An 18,641-nucleotide genomic window follows, 5' to 3' on the forward strand; every position below is an offset into this window, starting at 1 on the left:
TTGGAGAAGTTTTCAAGATTGTCTCGGAACGAAGCTGAACATGAGTACTGCGTATCATCCGCAGACAGACGGTCAAAGTGAAAGGACGATTCAGACTATTGAAGATATGCTAAGGGTATGTGCACTAGATTTTGAAGGTAGTTGGGACGAGCATTTGCCATTAGTTGAATTCTCCTACAACAACAGCTATCATGCCAGTATTGGAATGCCTCCTTACGAAGCATTATACGGGAGAAGATGCAGATCTCCAATATGTTGGGAATAAGTTGGTGAAAGAAAGATTTTGGGTCCAGAATTGATCCAACAGACGAAGGAGAAAATAGAACTCATTCGGAAAAGATTAACAGCAGCCCAAGATCGTCAACGCAAATATGCTGATCCTACCAGAAAAGATATGGAATTTGAAGTTGGAGAGGCAGTGTTATTAAAAGTTTCACCTTGGAAAGGTTTATCAAGATTTGGAAAGAAAGGAAAGCTGAGTCTGCGTTATGTTGGCCCTTTTGAGATTTTAAAGCGTGTGGGAAAGGTTGCTTACGAATTAGCGTTACCACCTCACATGCAGCATATCCATAATGTGTTCCACGTGTCAATGTTGAAGCGTTATTTGCCTGATTCGAATCATGTGATAGAATACGAGCCAATAGAGATCCAGCAAGATTTGTCTTTTGTAGAGCAACCAGTGCAAATTCTAGATAAGAAAGAAAGAGTGCTTAGGAATAAGTCTGTATCTTTAGTGCGAGACTTGTGGAGGAATCCCAAGGTTGAAGAGTCGACTTGGGAGTTGGAAAGCGAAATGCGAACCAAGTATCCTCATTTATTTTCCTAGGTTGATTCTGAGGACAGAATCCTGTTAAGGGGGGAAGGATGTAATATCTGGGAAAATTATGTGAATATTATAGGTTAAATAAATAAATATTGTGTGTTTTATAAATTTAAAGTAATTGTTGCTATGATATGAGATGTTATAACTGTTATGTATGTTTCTGTACGGGCCAGAAAATTTTTCGATTGATTAAAAATATGTTTAAATTGCAATTATAAGAACTTATCTGCAATCGGGACGCGTAATTATCAGCATCTTTATTAGGATACTTGTTTTATTTGATTTTATACGTGTTTGATTGTATTTTACGTGTTTTTGGGATTTTCTTGTAATTTAGGGATCGTTTCCGTTTTTCAAAAATCAACGAATCGGGACCCCACCGGGACGTCAAACCCCACAAAATCGATGTTTTTATTTTTATAAAAATTTTCGTATTTCAAATACCCTTTATTTTTGTATTTTTAAATTATTCGCAATTTTCCGGGGAATTTTGGCATTAATTTTGTATTTTATCATTTTTAAAAATATTCCCCGTAATTATTATTTTGGGGCCTAATTATTATAATTAGGGGATAAAAACACCCTTAATTTATTTTTGGGTATTAAGTTATGTATATATATAAATACCAGATTTATTTTATTTTATTTTTATTTTATTTTCAGAAATTATTAAAAATAGCCCAAAAATCAGAAATTATAAAATTGGGGATTTAGGGTTCTAGGGTTTGTTCTTGAACAAAGTCGATCGATTGATATAGCTAGAGACATCTGTTTGCTGTGATTTTAATTGCAAATCGAAGCTTGATTCAAGGCCGTTCTTTTGGCACAAACATCTCGAACTAAGGTTCAGTATTTTATAAAAACGATGTTCTTCGTTTTTAATCGAATTGGGTGTTTAATTTCTGTTAATTGTCAGTTGATTTTGATGCTTGAATTAGATTCCTGGGATGATTCTGAACCTGTTCGTATATAAAAACGTATCAAATGATAATTTAATTAGGTAGTACGAATTCGATTTGAGAAATCGAATTTTGATTGAATTTTCTGTTCTTATTGATTATGTGTTGATGATTATGAATACACGAATGAATTCCTGGGATTACCAGCTTTATTTCCGTATATAGAAGGTTAGATTTCGTTTAGAATTGTGTGGTTTCGACTTTTCCGATGAACTCGCCGGATAAAGCTCGATTCTCGCCGGAATCGGAGCTCTGTTCGTTGTTTGTGATTGTTTGGGGCATTTTCTGTTCGCCTGGAGAGTGGGGGATTGTTTTGGGGTGAAAATACGGGTAAAACCGTATCGATTGTGTTGAATTTGGAGGCTGCCGGACTTGGTTTCCGGTGACCGGAACCGGCGCCGTATTCTGGGTTTTTCCAGAATCCGGTGACCGTGTTCTTGGTCCACCGGTCACCGGCCCTTTCCCCTGCCGCCTTTGATCCATTTTCCGGCCATTTCCTTTTCTGATTTATGTTTCTGGTTTTCTGTTTTTATATTTAAATCAAAATTCATTTCTAAAATTCTAAAAATCAAATATTTTAATTACAAAAATTCATTTAATAATTATTTAAAATTCTAAAAATTATTTTCTTTAATTATTTTCAAAAATACCATTTGATTTAATTATTTATAATTCATTTTGGTTAATTGTTTATAAATTTAATTAATTGATTAAAAATAAATTAATCAATTAATTTTATTTATAAATAGTTAAATAAATGTAAATTATTTATAATTAACTCAAATAATTCCTAAAAATTATTTTTAAATTTTAAAAAATTATATTTTGGGTATTTAAAAATCAATTAACATTATTATTAATTGATTTAAATCTATTTATTTCTTATTTTATTCATAATAATTAAACCGTTCGTCTGTTTAATACGAAACGAACGCGTACAGACTCAGAAAAATATTGCGCTTCCAATAAAAATACTTTTGAGACCTAATTTCTTTTATATTACAATGTCATTTGATTTGTGTATCAGTTTAAGTCGGTATTTGATCGGTAAATGCTAATATTGACCTAATTTTCATTCTGAATGCACTGAGACGTACCTTTTAATGATCTGACTTATGTGTTACATGAAATATGTGAGTACGTGTTATACAAATACCATGATTACGTGTTACGTGATATACATGCTATCTGTTTCAGTTTTAAAATGCCATGCTAGTTATAAACGATCGGGTAGATGTCAAGACGTATAGTTACGTCGATTGAGTTTAGTTCTGTCAATTAAGATAGTCTTTTTGTTTATAGAATCAAGTAGCAAGGAGTGCAATCAAGTGTTAGACGAAGATAGTAGCCATCAGTTAGAAGCAGAGTTAAAGTAAGAGGTTATTGAGCATACCAGGCAAGTACCCCTAACTTCACTTATCGTTCAAGTGACGTTTATTTTGAATTATATTATGCAAGTACCTCTATCTTCATTTATCATTCAATTGATATTGATTCTGAACTTTATTCTTTCGATTTCCATACTATTCTAAGTTCAGAATAGTTAAACGTTATATATATTTCGCTATAAATCACTCTATACAGTGGAACATTGAATTGAGATTAGCGAATAACTAATTATTCTAGTTATTTCGCCATCGATTGTTGAAATAACTCTGGACCATGAGAAATGGGGAGTTATATAGTTAAGGATGTCCTTTGATTCGGCTCCTTTGATCAAAATGTTTTATGGATTGGATGAATGCGTAAGTGACCGGGACGGACGGTCCAGCGGAGGGCTATTTCTATGTGTTATATGAAATACTATGACACCATTTTGCCACAGGCAGGTATATTGCCTTTTTAATTGAGTACTCGTATTTTGGGGACATGTTTCTATGAATCATGACCTTGTGCTATCACACGGGCTGATCAGCATGTGATAGTACGTCCGTCGGAGTTTGATTCCAATCTAAAAGTTATCGTTTATTGTTGATAGTTTGTGAAGCTTTTATTAATGATCAAATATTACTGCTTTTATTCTTTTGTTCAGTTATTATTGGAATGTGGTTTATCATTTCAAGTACATTTTATATTGCTTGCTGAGCATTTCTTTCGCTCATACTTGTTTATCAATCTAATATTTCAGCTAAGCCAGAGCAAGCTTGAGATCCAGGTTTGGTCAGAAGTCGAGTGCTTGTAAATAGTGGTGTGTATTCCAGGTAGACTGTTTTGGGACGCTTGGATAGTCTAGAGGTTTGTAATAAAATTTGAATAATCTGTAAAACTAATTAAACTTATGGTTTGTAATAACACTTGATATGTAGTAGTGCCTGTTCCATACTATAACCTGTGATCGATCCAGTGCAGGTAAAGGGGTCGTATTTATTATATTATTCCGCTGTGATTATTTTATTTTAGTTTATTGGCGAGTGACCCCCAAATCTAGACCCCGGGTTTGGAGGGCGTCACAAGGCGCGTCCTACAACGTCCATCGCCATAAGATCTCATTTTCCAAGTGCTTTTATAAATATTGACGCGTCCATATAGCCTGGGCGCGTCCTTCCTTGACCATGCACTCTTCTTGCCTCGTAACATATCCCTTCCCAAACAGGCGCGTCCTCGGTCGCTGGACGCGTCCTAGTCCTCTACAATGTAACACCGAGTTTGACTGTAACTAACCCGCGTTTGACCCGAGTCAATCCAATGACAAATTTTGGGTATAACACTAACCTATCATTTATGTAAAATATCAACACCCCGACCTGAGGGAACAACCCTCCCTAACCCTCAAACCCAACCCCTGGCTTAACCCCCATTCAAACAAGGTCCTAATGTCCAAATTTACTTGAACCGGAGGATTTCTTAGAATTTTAAGAAAGAATTACTCCCTCTGTCCCTCCTATTTATTTATTTCTTTTTTTGGACTACCTTTCAATTGTTTATATTTTAAAATTTTCCAAAAATAGTATATATTTTATAATTTTTAAAATAATTATACCCACTACTTTTTTTCACTTATACATATAATATTAATCGATCCCACTACTTTTTTCACGTTTTTAACTTTCCTCCATCATTTTATCATTTTTCTTAAACTCCTTGTCCAACACAAATGTAAACATTTGGCAGAGACGGAGGGCGTACATGTTTAATCCAGTCAGTGTCTTACCAATTTTTTTTTATACCACAGTGAAGTATTATTTTTATATTTTTATTAAGAAATATTATTTGAATTAAGTGTATCAAAGATTAAAAATATTTAATATTACATTTTTTAATAAGTTTATTTCACAATTTTTGTTTAGCTTTCGAATTTTCCTTGTACAATTTTCCCTTTCCGAAGATTATATATATAATGGTAATATCTTTTATTAGATGGTATATTTAATAAATTGTGTGAGTAAATATGATAAATGTAATTATTTGAAGCCTTAAATCTTTAAAGTCAAAGCATTATCGAATAACACAGAGGTTTTTCATAATTAAATTAAAAAATTTATATTATATTTATTATAGAAAAAATGTCCAAATGACCTAATATTTGGAAGTAGGCTGCCTAAAATACCGTTTGTCGCTAAAAAGAGCCCAGAATAGCTGACATCGGTTTATGGCCGACTTAGTGTATTCTTCTAAATACAATCTAATTATAAATAGCTTTTATATGATCTAATTATAAACTTTAACAATTAATTTACAAAGTATAAATCAGTGTTTACATCATTTTTTAAAATGAAACTGATGTCAAAGTTGTCTTCTGACATCGCTTCCAAATAACCGGTGTAAGTTATCAATTTTGAGCATTGTAAGATCTAACTGCTCTGTAAACAAAACTTAAAAATATTGTCAAACCTAAAAACTAAACAGATGTAGAGATAGAATAATATCAAATACATATGGTAAAAAATATTAATTACCCTGTTAATGCATTTTCTTGTTCTGGAAAACGGGTCAGATGTGACAATGGATTGCGGGGAAAATTTATGATTCCCAAATGACGATAAACATCCGGTGCATATTGTCAATATGAGGATTGAATTTTTTTAAAAAAATTAAACAAATATATTTAAACACTTGACATACTTCTGATTAAAATACATGAAGTGAAGAACACCATCATTCAGTCTACTAATAATGATAGAAGTTTCAAACTCAGCATTAAACTTATATCTCGGTGGATTAACAAATGCGTACATGTCCAAGCTCTTTCTGTCATGAACCATGGTGCACAAGAACCTTCCAATAAATTTTATACATTTATAATTTATGTACTTGTTCTTTAAAATTTGGAATGAGATAAGATTGACAATAAAAAAACAAAAAAAAACTTGCGCCATATACGTTGATATAACGGCTTGTCCTAACATTTTAAATTCTGAGAGTGCAATTATATTCTCATGCAATAAGAATATGGTTCTTTCTACTCCAAACACATCAAAATCACAAGGAATTTGAATGTAGGCTCCAGTTGCTTTCATAAAACATCTTGCATGTTTATACAAAATCTTGTACCGTTCAGGCACATTATCACTCAGCACCACCTTACCAAAAAGGTCATGCGCAATTTACAGTTCACCCTTCTTTGCAAGTTCCTTTACTTTTCTTTTTCTCTATAGAAAAATATAAAATTATGATTAAAGGTTCCTTTAATTTCAAGATGCATTTTGTTCCTTTATTACAACTTTAAATCAATATTATACATTAAGAAAATATATAGACCTGAGCAGGAGTAGGAACATTGAGAGCGTTCATTATCAAATCTCGAGGCCACTCTAGAAGAGAGCCAGTCGCTTGTTCAACCGTCTCTTGTATCCAGTGACAGCTCACATTTATTCGGCCCCTGAATTTATAATTATATAGATCCAAGTATGACTCTCCTTGATCAGAAACAACAATTAAAAAAGGCAACTATGCATTGGACATAAAACTGCATCTATTTTTTTACCTTTTAATGTGGTGGAGGTGGAGGGTCAATTGTATCAACAGCAATACAATCATTGGCACCTTCATTTTCCATCAATTTTTCTGCAGCTACCGGCTCCATATTCAAATCATCTGTCGTTGCTTTTGCACCTCGAAAGCTAGGTACCTCGGAAAACTTTGGTGACAACTGAAGATTTGATGCCCCAATCAATGCATTTAATTCTACAATCTCTGACATTAAAGTTTTTGTTTTTTTGTCAAACTCCTCTATTTTTTGTCAAACTCCTCCATTCTTTTCTCAAATTCCTCCCCCCTCTTTTTATCACTGGCGATCAATTCATCTTTACTAATTCGGTTCTTTCCCCCTCACGGCAAATTGCAAGACATTGTCGGGTTACAAAACTTCCAAATCCACGAACCCTACCTGAATGCTCAGGGGTTTTCAGTACGGCATAGAGAACATCAAAGCTCCTGGATTGTATGAATTCACCTTTTTCTTACATCTCGAGTAAAGAATCATGTTAACACGCTAAAATTAATCAGGATGTTCATGTAGGTTTGTGATTGTCTACAGAGTACAAGAAGTATTGCAGACGGCCTTACAATTTTTTCAAATTTCTCCACAAGCTCCTCATCAATCACAACCGCCTACGAGCCTTTTTCCATAATATTTCCCGATTATGTTTTTTTCCCGGTTTCAACCGACGTGCTTTAGCCTGATTAAAAAATTAATATTTCATAAAACATCGATTATGAACTGAAATTACATAATGCTAATAAAATCTTACTTCTTCTTCTAGACCAATATATCCTTTTATTGACAGTCTGTGGGGATACTTTCGCTTACGAACTCCTTCCACTGCTTTTTATTAATTTTATGTATCCAAATAAATCATAGAAATGTATTAGATTTAAAAAAATAGTCAAGATTAAAGATCTGCAAAATACAAAAAAAAACTAACACATGCCTGCCATTTTTTTGTGGTCCTTTCTGCAACAAACCGTCTTCAGGGTTCCTTACCGACGAATGCATACTTCTTAGGTGGCTTATACAGCTTCTTCTTTTTTCCAATATACGACATCACATAATCAGTGGTTAATTTGGTCTTGAATTGCCTCCGTTTCACACTCGTCGACTGTAGACATGTCTTCTCAAGTTCTGGAGACATCTTGAAGATATCCTATATAATAAAATGGCATATTATTGCATACATTTTATGATGAAGAATGAGTACACGAGCAGTTCTATGAATCAATGTTGTTACTTTAAATAGTTTGATTCATTTTATATCATATTGTTGTATTATGTTGATGATATTTTGATAGAAGGATCAAACATGAGGGAAATCAACAGGCTAAAGAGGCAGATGTTTGAGAAATTTGAGATGAAGGATATGAGTGCAACAAAATAAATACTTGGTATAAGTATCATACGGGATATAGTTGAAGGTACTTTGAAATTATATCTAGAGAAGTATGTTAAAAAATTATTACACAAATTCAGTGTCCGAGATGCGAAGACCAGAAGTACACCATTTTTGAGTCACTTTAATCTCACTAAGAAGCAATCACCTAAAACGGATGAAGACAAGAAATATATGGTCAAAGTTCGTTATGTGTCTGCAGTTGGCAGTTTGATGTATGTTATGGTTTGTACACGGCCGGATATTGCTCATACAGTGGGAGTTATTAGTAGATTTATATCTAATCCAGGAAGAGAGTATTGGAAAGCAGTCAAGTGGTTGTTATGCTATGCTACTTGACAGCTTTATGATGAAGAATGAGTACACAAAGAGTGCTATGGATCATTGTTGTTACTTTAAACAGTTTGATTCATCTTATATTATATTGTTGTAGTATGTTGATGATATGTTGATAGCAGGTTCAAACATGAGGAAAATCAACATGCTAAAGAGGAAGATGTTTGAGGAGATTGAGATGAAGGATATGAGTGCAGCTGTCCAGCAAAACAGATACTTGGTATAAGTATTATTAGTGATAGAACTGAAGGTACTTTTAAATTATCTCAAGAGAAGTATGCTAAAAAATTATTGCAAAAATTCAGTGTCTAGGATGCGAAGACCGGAAATACACCATTTTCGAGTCACTTTAATCTCACTAAGAAGCAATCACCTCAAACAGATGAAGACAAGAAATATATGGTTGAAGTTCCTTATGCGTCTATAGTTCGCAGTTTGATGTATGTTATGGTTTTTACAAGGCCAGACATTGCTCATGCAGTATAAGTTATTATTAGATTTATTTCTAATCCAGGAAGTGAGCATTGGGAAGTAGTCAAGTGGTTGTTATGCTACGCTACTTAACAGCTTTATGATGAAGAGTGAGTACACGAAGAGTGCTATGGATCGTTGTTGTTACTTTAAACAGTTTGATTCATCTTATATTATATTGTTGTTGTATGTTGATGACATGCTGATAACATGATCAAACATGAGGTAAATCAACAGGATAAAGAGACAGATGTCTGAGGAGTTTGAGATAAAGGATATGGGTGAGGTAAAATAAGTACTTGGTATGAGCATCATAAGGGATATAGCTGAAGGTGCGTTAAAATTATCTTAAGAGAAGTATATTGGGAAATTGTTGCATAAATTCAGTGTACGGGATGCGAAAACCGGAAGTACACCGTTGACGAGTCACTTTAATCTCTCGAAGGAGCAATCACCTAAAATGGATGAAGACAAGAAAAAGTACAATGGATTATATTTTCACTTTGGGTGGCATAGCAGTTAGTTCGATGTCTCGACTTCAAAAGAGTGTTGCTCTTTCAACTACATAAGCAGAACATATTGTTATCTGTAAAGCTAGCAATGAGATAATTTGGTCAAAGAATTTTTTTGAGGAGTTGGGTAAGAAACAGGAGGACAGTGCTTTGTATAGCGATAGTCAGAGTTTTTTTCATATTACAAAGAATCATGTGTTTCATGCTAGAACGAAGTATATTTTACAAGAGAGTTGATAAGTAATGGACCAATGGTATTTTGTTTTTGAAGAAAATCCTTGATTCAAAAAATTATGTAGATATGTTGACTAAGGTGGTCACTAATGAAAAGTTGAAGATTTGCGTTGCTTCAAGTGACCTTCAAAATTGATTGATGGGAAGGCGATACAGTAGTTAGAGTTTTTGATTAAAGTATTGATTTTACTAGATTAACAAGAGTGAAGTGAAGATGTGGTCAAACTACAAGTGGAAGATTGTCGGATTTGTGGATTCTATTAATCCGGATTCTATTAATTAAACCCATGAAAATAGACTACTCAAATTCAGAATAGTTAATGGATTAGTCTACTTTTTAGATTTGGACTTCAATATAATTTATGGTCAGTTTCTTCCCTTATTAATATTTTCATTTAATTGTATAATCATAACAAATACAATTGTGAGATATCAATACAAAATTAGTGCGGTTTGTGGAGTAGAAATTTTTGAATCATGTAAATCTTTGTTTTGTTTGATAGTCGTTTATTTTCTTGCTCTTATTTATTCGTTTTGATTTTTTTCCGTTGTTGTATACTGAATATATATGTCCCTTTTTAGTTATCACCTTTCTTTTTCTAATGATCAAATTCACCAATTTTTTACCAAATTATAAACATTACTCTTATATTATCTAAACCACTGAATATCATTTATTAAAGTAGATTAAATGTACTTTTCAATTATATACTTTTTTTTTATTTTGTTCAATTATAAAATATTACTACCGCCGTCTCATTCAATTCTCTACATGTTTTTTTAATACTCGACATGTATTTTAAGCTGAATATAAAGTTTATTTTCATAATTTATTTTTAAACTTTTATTTTTTTGTATTAAACTTTAAACATTAAAGATTTATTTAAAAGAATTTTTTTATATAACTATAATTTACAAGAACATTAAAATGCGTGTCAAACTTCTCGTTCTCTAACCAAGAGATTCCAATACTTCTGTTTGTCGAATTTTAGTCAATTTAACCGCACAAAAGTGAAATGTGCTTATTCATCGATTCTCTTATTTATCGATTGCTTCGATGTGTATTATTTAATTTGTTAGCTATCTATTAATGATGCATGTCGAAATACAATCTTTAATCTTTGAACTATGTGTTAACATAAACACCTATAAGTTGCATAGTATTCTTATAAGTTGCGTAGTATTCTTTTTCTAAGTGATGTGGAATGTGAGAACCTTGGCCGAGGACCAGTTCCCAGTTAATGATATATTCTGATATATTCTTTCTTAAAAATATCACATAATTGTAAAGTCCCACAAGAAAACATTAGAAAATGTAAAACTTGTCATTCTTGCATCAAGGAAAAAAAATATATGATCCAGAAAAAATGCATAACAATTAGCTGATGCGGCGGCACAGGGTAACTCCATCACCCACCGGAAGCATACAGATCTCGATCCTCGGATCAACGGCCAGGGCTTTGTTAAGCTCCATTACAAAGTCTCTGTAGTACCTCACATATTTTCTCATAGGAGCATCTGCTGGCTCAGCCACAGAACCATTCCATAAGGTGTTGTCGTAGCCGATCAGCCCTCCAACTTTTACTAAATCAATTAACCTCTTGTGATAATTGATATAGTTGTCCTTGTCAGCATCCACAAATATGAAATCGAATGTTCCATGATACTTCCCCTGAAATTTCAAGATAATCAAGTACGTTTAATTGCAGTCATGCTTATGCATACATGTTTCAATCAAGGATTTTAACCCGGTTAAGTGGAACGAGAATGAGATTTCAATACAAAACAGGTTAAAATCTCATAATGCAAAGAGTACGGAAAAAATTTAGCAGTAAACTAAATTGTAGATTAGTGTCTAGCTTATAAAATTATCATGTAAGAGTATAAATTTCATCTGTGTATGGGACAAGTATACATACATCTTGAATCATTTGGTCAAGAACAGGCAAAGCTGGGCCTTCTCTAAAATCAATTTTGTGGCCAACCCCTGCTTTCTCAATAATAGGTAGTCCGATTTCGTAGTTTTCTCTGTTAATATCCATTGCCAAAATCTGCAGAAATAAGAACAAACACAACCAAATTTTAGTTATTCTCTAATGCCACTTGTCGAGAAATCAACAAAAAATTAAAATGCTTTATATTGTTACACACCTTTCCATCTTCTGGAAGAGCAAGGGCAGTGGCAAGCAAAGAATAACCAGTATAAACTCCGATTTCCATGGTGTTCTTGGCATTGATAAGTTTCAAAAGCATGTTTAAGAACTGCCCTTCATCTGCTGATGTTGTCATCAGGTTCCTGTCATTTAAAATTCCAAGATTTTAGTCTAATTGACGTCTGTCAATATGGCATTTCATCGAATCATACATCACAGACACAGAAAGCATGGAAACAAACCATGGATGCTTGGCAGTCACTTCTCTGAGCTCTTTCATTGCCTCTGGCTCTCTTGGGTACACACTGGTTTCAAGTATATACTAAAAACAAATAAATAAATTGTTAAGTTAATAAGGAAAACAACAATCTTAAGAAAATATTTCATTTACTATTTAGTAATTAATAGGGTATCTTTAAGATCTACCGCCGCGTCATATCGATAACAAGAGATCGAGATTTCAAGTTTCAGCGAAAATATGTCAACGGTGATCAAATGTAATAGATTGTATAAATGAGTACCTGATAAAGAGCATCACTTTGCAAAAGACTCTTGTGTCCAACTTCTGAATGTCTAGATTCACCATTGGCAGCCATTGAAACCTTCTTGGTTTTTCTTTTTGATCTGCTTCTTAATGTTTTAAGTAATGGAGGTCCTGAGCTTAAACATAAATGTGGAATGAGTATATATATACTAGCTAGTAGCTACATTTTTAAACCTGTGCATACTATATTGGTTGATAGACCCGTTCCCACCAACCGGGGGTTGGTGAGACAGAGACATTCCACTAGTTCCCTCACACATAGATTAAAACTTGATATTTTAATACAGTAGAGGTTAAGGTAGGAGATTATTATTCTTAGCGTTCATGCATTTTGTTTGGAATAATAGTTGGTGAAGTGGAGACTTGAATTTGGCAAAGGGTTGGTATATAGTTGAACATTTTTTTGCTTTTTTTTCTTTTTGCTATATTAGTTGTTGAACATCTTGTTTTACACAAACATGAGATGATATGATCTTGCACAAGCACAAGGAATCAAGGATACAACTACAATTATAGTAATTTTTTAGGTACATGCATGTAAATAATATAAATGTCCACTATTGTTGTTTAGGCTTTTTTAGAAAGTAAAAAATATATATATACATATAAAATACACAATCAAGGATAAGTTTATAATTTGAACTTGACCACTAAATCAGTATGCAAAGTGACAAACATGAAATGTGAAGATGATTTGTTTATGGGTGAATGAACCCAACTCAATTGGACCAGTCATTTTACATTGCTGAACCATTCCCTTTTTCACCAATGATGATCTCTCTGCTGTCCACCTTATTTATTCTGACGCTACAGCATAAATCAACTTTGTTATAAACTTTAGTATTATTATTATTCTTATTACTCCACTAATTTAAAATTTATTTTTTTTTAATTATCACTTCTCACATAACATTCTATTAAATAAAATCATATCTTCTTTTAGGGTCTTAAAGGCTAAAATTTTAGTAATGTTTATTAGCATTAAAATGATATGTTCATAATTATTTCATCATATCCGTGATTACATAAGTAAATTTATATATTTATATAATATTTTTTTTATATCACACGTAAATAAGATGAGTACGTATTTAGTAGTAAAATTTAATTCAATGAATTGAATATCATTTCATAAAAGTTAATGTGAAATTTTTAATATTATAAATAAATTTACTTAAATTAATTTAAGATAATAAATTAGAAAATAAGTATACACAATACTATCTAGCATAATAAAACTATGAAGTGAATAAATATAATATTTTTAAATTTAAACAAATATTATTTTATCATTCAGATAAAATTTATACTACATTCAGATTTAACAAATGAACCCGATTTACAGACTTTTGTGGACAACTACATGAGATATTTGGCACAAAATTGTGTACATTTACTTTCAATATTTTGTATAGTTTAGATCTTTGATACAACTTTTAACATAAGCGCTGTTCTAGAAGACGAAAATTGAAATTAGTCAATAAAGAAATTCTGTAGTGATTAATCGGATAATAGGTAATTAATCGGAATACTAAATAGGTGTATTTAAAAAAATATATTTTTTTAATTTTTTAAACTTAAAATATTGTTTTAAGAAAAATATGTCGTAATTGTTTGAATTATATAACTCAAATCAATAAAGCATTTTATAACAGTTAATGAGGTAATTAATTCATAAAATCAATGAATTTCAGAACAATAACTTGAAAAAATGGATGATATATACAATATGACTAAACATATTTGGTGAATGGGGGTAGTATATTCATTACAAAATTGAGTCAAAGGATATGTAGTAATCAATAGAAATGGCAGCACTTAACAGTAATAACAGAAGGGACATTAATCAACTCTATTAAACTGAGATAGAAGAAACGTATTGAAAATAAAAGTAATATATGTGAGTTGGGCTCACATGTCCATTACTGTAGCGAAGCCCGGTTCTGTAGCAAGTCCAGTATGTATATAATTAGTTCAGTCCATAGCTGTATAATTTTGCCATTTAGCATAACAGATTTTCCCGCCATAACATTCTATATATATTCAATAGTCACATTGTAAAGAAGAACAACTTTGCTAAATACAATTACCTTCTCTTTCATTTTCATTTCTACAAAATATCATGGTATCAGAGGTTAATGATTCTTTAATGGCGATCCTCATCATTTCTATTCATCTCTTGTGATTTCACATCGATCGATCTTCATCAAGTTTTATAAATAAGATCAGTATATCGTACGGTTAATTGTTTACGCAAGCATTTGTGTGTATATGCATAGATTTGTTGTGAAAATATTGATTAATTCGATTGATCGATAAAGATGCAAACTTATTCGTTTCTTGATTGAAATTATATGCTTTAGATTGATAGTTTTTAGGTTTCTTTGGATACGTGTTAGTATTGTTGTGATTTTCCCCAATTTTTAACCTGAATTTTCATCCGAACCTAATTTTGACCTAATCCTGCTAAAATCCTTGTGTTCACCTTAATTTCTTGTTTCAATTTATACTAATTTCGATCAGAATGACAACATAAAACACAAACACAGACAATATACCAACTCAAAACAGTAATGATACTTCAACTGTCTATTACATTCATCCTTCTGATGCATCATCGAATCAGTTAGTTTGTGTGAAGTTTAATGGTACTGGTTATCATAAGTGGAAGAGATCTATGACGTTGACTTTGTCTGCTAAGAATAAATTGGGATTTGTTAATGGTAGTATTGTTGAGGCTGAAAAGAATGCTGCTAAGTATAAACTTTGGGAGAGATGCAATGATCTGGTTATTTCATGGATTTATTCAATCTTGATGAATCTTTTGCTAAAAGTTTACTGTTTATGAGAACTGCGAAGGAAATATGGGATGATATTGAACAATGGTTTGGATATGCTTCAATGACACAAATATACTCACTTGAACAACATATGCTTGAGATAAATCAGGGACAGGATTCAATTTCAGAGTTCTTCACAAAGATGAAAACTATCTGGGATGGCATAAATAATGATAATCCATTGCCAGTCTGTACTTGTAACTTGTATACTTGCAATTTAACTCAAAGGATTGTACAAAAATAACAGGAGCAGAGAATGTTACAGTTTATGATGAAGTTTAATGATTAATTTGCTGCTGTCAGGGCTAATATCTTAATGATGTGTCCCATGCCAAATGTATCTCAAGCTTATAGATTGTTTGCTCAAGAGAAAAGACATAAGGAGATATCAAATTTTTCTACTCTAACTGAGGCAATGGCTTTTTATTCTGATAGGAGAAGGTTTGGAGATCAGAAATTTGTCAACAATGGTTACACAAGCAAAAATCAGTCAAATCCTGTAACTCGACCATATGGTACTTTTAATGATATGAAGAATCATTCTGGAATGAAAGCAAAGCCTTACTATTTTTGCAGTCACTGTAAGATACCAGGTCACAGTTATGAGAGGTGCTTCAAAGTGCATGGTTTCCCACCTGGTTTTAAACCTAAACAGAACTCAAGAGTTGCTGCTTTCTCTTATGGAAATCAAGAAGATGAGAATCAAACTGAGCATAGTCTTGATAAGTCATCTGATAAGTCTACCATCTCAATGGAGCAATACCAACAATTCTTAGCAATAATGGGAAATCAGCAAAGTAATGCTTCAAAACAGATAGATGATAGTCAAAATGAATCTTCTAAATTTTCTATGTAAGCAGGTGTTGTATGTCTTACATTTCATTCTTCATCTAATTGGCTTATTGATAGTGGGGCAATAGACCACATTTGTCCTCACCTTGATAGATTTCAGAAACTTAAGCAAGTGACAACAAATGACAATTATATCACTATTCCAGATGGAAGCCAGGTAAAAGTAATGAATGTAGGAACATTGAAACTAAATGATTCAATTACATTGAAGGGAGTGCTTCACGTACCTGACTTTCATTTTAGTTTAATTTATATCAAAAGAATCTGTGATGACATGAATTGTCATGTTATATTTTCTGACAACAACTGTTTCCTTCAGGCCCCTTCTCTGAATAGGCCTCCAATTCTTCTTGGTAGCATGATCAATGGACTATACAGTACAAAGAGGAGAGTTGTTGGAAGTCTTGAAAATCAAATTCAACTTTGTACTGCAGCTAAGCTCAATAATATGGATCAAGCAAAACTCTGGCATCTTAGACTTGGTCACCTTCCTTTTGCTCAACTACCATCTATTGCTCCAGTTAAATCTATTAAAGAATGTGCCGAATAACCTATTTGTCAAATCTATCCAGCTGCTAGACAAACAAGACAACCATTTCATGTAAGCCATATCAAAACCACTGTTGTTTTTCAGTTACTGCATATAGACATATGGGGCCCTTATAAACACAAAACAATTTCTGGTTGTACCCAATTTCTCACCATTGTAGATGATTTTACTCGTTTTACTTGGTACATTTGATGAAATATAAATCTGAAGTTTCTGGTATTCTGGAGAATTTTTTGGTTCATGTCAATACACAGTTTAATGTTAAAGTTTTGAGCATCAGATCTGATAATGCCTTAGAATTAGGTGCTGGGCTGACTAAGCTTTTATATACCAAATATGGTATCACTCGTCAAACTACATGTGCTTATACTCCACAACAAAATGGTGTTGTGGAGAGAAATCACAGGCACCTTCTTGAAACAGCTAGGGAATTAAATCTTAAAGCTAAACTTCCATCCAAATTTTGGGGTGATGCTGTTTTATGTGCAACCTACCTCATAAATAGAATTCTATTAAAAAGTCTTGACTTTCACACTCCCTATTTCAAATTCTACAAAGAATCCTCACCTATTGGTCATTTGAGGACTTTTGGATGTCTTTGTTTTATTTCTACGAACAAAGTCAATAGAACAAAATTTGATCCTAGAGCTACTGTTGATGTTTTCATAGGCTACTGTAATAATACTAAAGGTTACAGAGTTTATGATATGCTCAATCAAACTATATGTGACTTTTCATGAGTTTACTTTTCCCTTCTCTGTTATCTCTAGTAACGATTACACTCAAAAACAATATCTTGATCACATTTTCTTATCCTTAATGCCACAAATTCCATGTACAGAGGATATTATTATTCATTCAGATATTTTACATGTACATTACCATTACCAGACTCCTATTCAGTCAGATGTACCTGACTTTAATGATAACTCTAATAATCCATCATCTGAAAGTGTTGATAGTGCACAATTTTCTCAGAATCATGATACACCAGAGGTTGTACAACAACCTATTCTTATAAAATCTTCTAGAATTCTTACTCAGCCTTCTTATTTACAAGATTATCTCTGTAATTCATTCAAATATTCTCCTCACTGGTGCAATTTAATTGCTCCATCTTCTTTACCAATTGCTCATCATGCATTGGTTTCCCGTCAGTCTCATATTACAGAACCTACTAGCTATAAACAGGCTGCTAGTAGTCCACTTTGGGTCCAAGCAATGGAAAAGGAAATTCAAGCTCTTGAAGCAAATAAGACTTGAGAATTAATTCCACTACCTGAAGGGAAGAAAGCTATAGGTAGTAAATGGGTTTATAAAGTAAAACTAAATGCAGATGGATCTTTAGAGAGATGTAAAGTTAGGTTAGTAGCCAAAGGCTATAACCAGAAATATGGAGTTGATTTTGAAGAGACTTTTTCTCCAGTAGTAAAAATGAGCACATTTAGGAGTATAATAGCTTTGGCTGCTAACAGGAAATGGAAACTTTTTCAATTAGATGTGAATAATGCTTTTTTGCATGGGGACTTGATAGAGGAAGTATATATGAGTGTTCCTGAAGGTTATGTAAATCTTTATAATCTGGTTTGTAGATTGCGGAAATCCATTTATGGTTTGAGGCAATCTTCTTGACAATGGTCTGCTAAGTTGGCTAATGAATTAATTGATCAAGGTTATATTCAGTCTAAAAATGATTACGTCATATTTATTCACAAGATAGGAACTGCTATCATTATCATTGCTGTATATGTAGATGACATTATCATCACTGGTAGTGATGAGTCTTATATTCAGCAGATTAAGAAGCATTTGGATGATACCTTCAGTATTAAAGATTTGGGGTTACTACATTATTTTTTGGGGATTGAGATTACCTATCTAGATGAAGGAATAGTTCTTACACAAAAGAAATTCACTAAAGAATTATTGGATTCTTGTTCTGATATGGCTCTGCCCTTGAAAGTTGTCACTCCATTGCCTATTAATATCAAGCTTTCTGTTGATCAAGGAGAATTGTATGAAGATCCAGCTTTGTATAGAT

The 18,641-nt window shown here is 32.6% G+C and overlaps 2 protein-coding genes across 2 annotated transcripts; one reads left to right on the forward strand and one right to left on the reverse strand.

Moving 5' to 3' along the window:
- Window positions 1–10,908: 10,908 nt before the first annotated feature.
- Window positions 10,909–12,493, reverse strand: LOC141667932 (caffeoyl-CoA O-methyltransferase-like). Its single transcript, XM_074474579.1, has 5 exons — window positions 12,336–12,493; window positions 12,057–12,136; window positions 11,813–11,957; window positions 11,581–11,712; window positions 10,909–11,333 (listed from the first exon to the last, which is right to left on the reverse strand). The coding sequence occupies exons 1-5, from the start codon at window positions 12,408–12,410 to the stop codon at window positions 11,040–11,042; spliced, it is 726 nt and encodes a 241-aa protein (XP_074330680.1). The 5' UTR covers window positions 12,411–12,493; the 3' UTR covers window positions 10,909–11,039.
- Window positions 12,494–15,035: 2,542 nt separating this feature from the next.
- On the forward strand, window positions 15,036–16,600 carry LOC141666030 (uncharacterized). Its single transcript, XM_074472016.1, has 5 exons — window positions 15,036–15,146; window positions 15,218–15,402; window positions 15,502–15,995; window positions 16,059–16,207; window positions 16,370–16,600. The coding sequence occupies exons 1-5, from the start codon at window positions 15,036–15,038 to the stop codon at window positions 16,598–16,600; spliced, it is 1,170 nt and encodes a 389-aa protein (XP_074328117.1).
- Window positions 16,601–18,641: the final 2,041 nt, after the last annotated feature.

The sequence above is a fragment of the Apium graveolens genome, chromosome 6, assembly GCF_009905375.1.
Source record: "Apium graveolens cultivar Ventura chromosome 6, ASM990537v1, whole genome shotgun sequence".
Classification (NCBI taxonomy): domain Eukaryota; kingdom Viridiplantae; phylum Streptophyta; class Magnoliopsida; order Apiales; family Apiaceae; genus Apium; species Apium graveolens.

Excerpts from the sequence above, each read along its gene's own strand:
- LOC141667932 (XM_074474579.1), bottom strand. The coding sequence starts at position 12,410 with ATGGCTGCCAATGGTGAATCTAGACATTCAGAAGTTGGACACAAGAGT. Across the intron at positions 12,137-12,335 it reads AAAGTGATGCTCTTTATCAG|TATATACTTGAAACCAGTGT; the intron begins GTACTCATTTAT and ends ATTTGTTTTTAG. Across the intron at positions 11,713-11,812 it reads CTCTTCCAGAAGATGGAAAG|ATTTTGGCAATGGATATTAA; the intron begins GTGTGTAACAAT and ends TTATTTCTGCAG.
- LOC141666030 (XM_074472016.1), top strand. The coding sequence starts at position 15,036 with ATGACGTTGACTTTGTCTGCTAAGAATAAATTGGGATTTGTTAATGGT. Across the intron at positions 15,403-15,501 it reads CCAGTCTGTACTTGTAACTT|GGCTAATATCTTAATGATGT; the intron begins GTATACTTGCAA and ends TGCTGCTGTCAG. Across the intron at positions 15,996-16,058 it reads AATAATGGGAAATCAGCAAA|GTGTTGTATGTCTTACATTT; the intron begins GTAATGCTTCAA and ends CTATGTAAGCAG.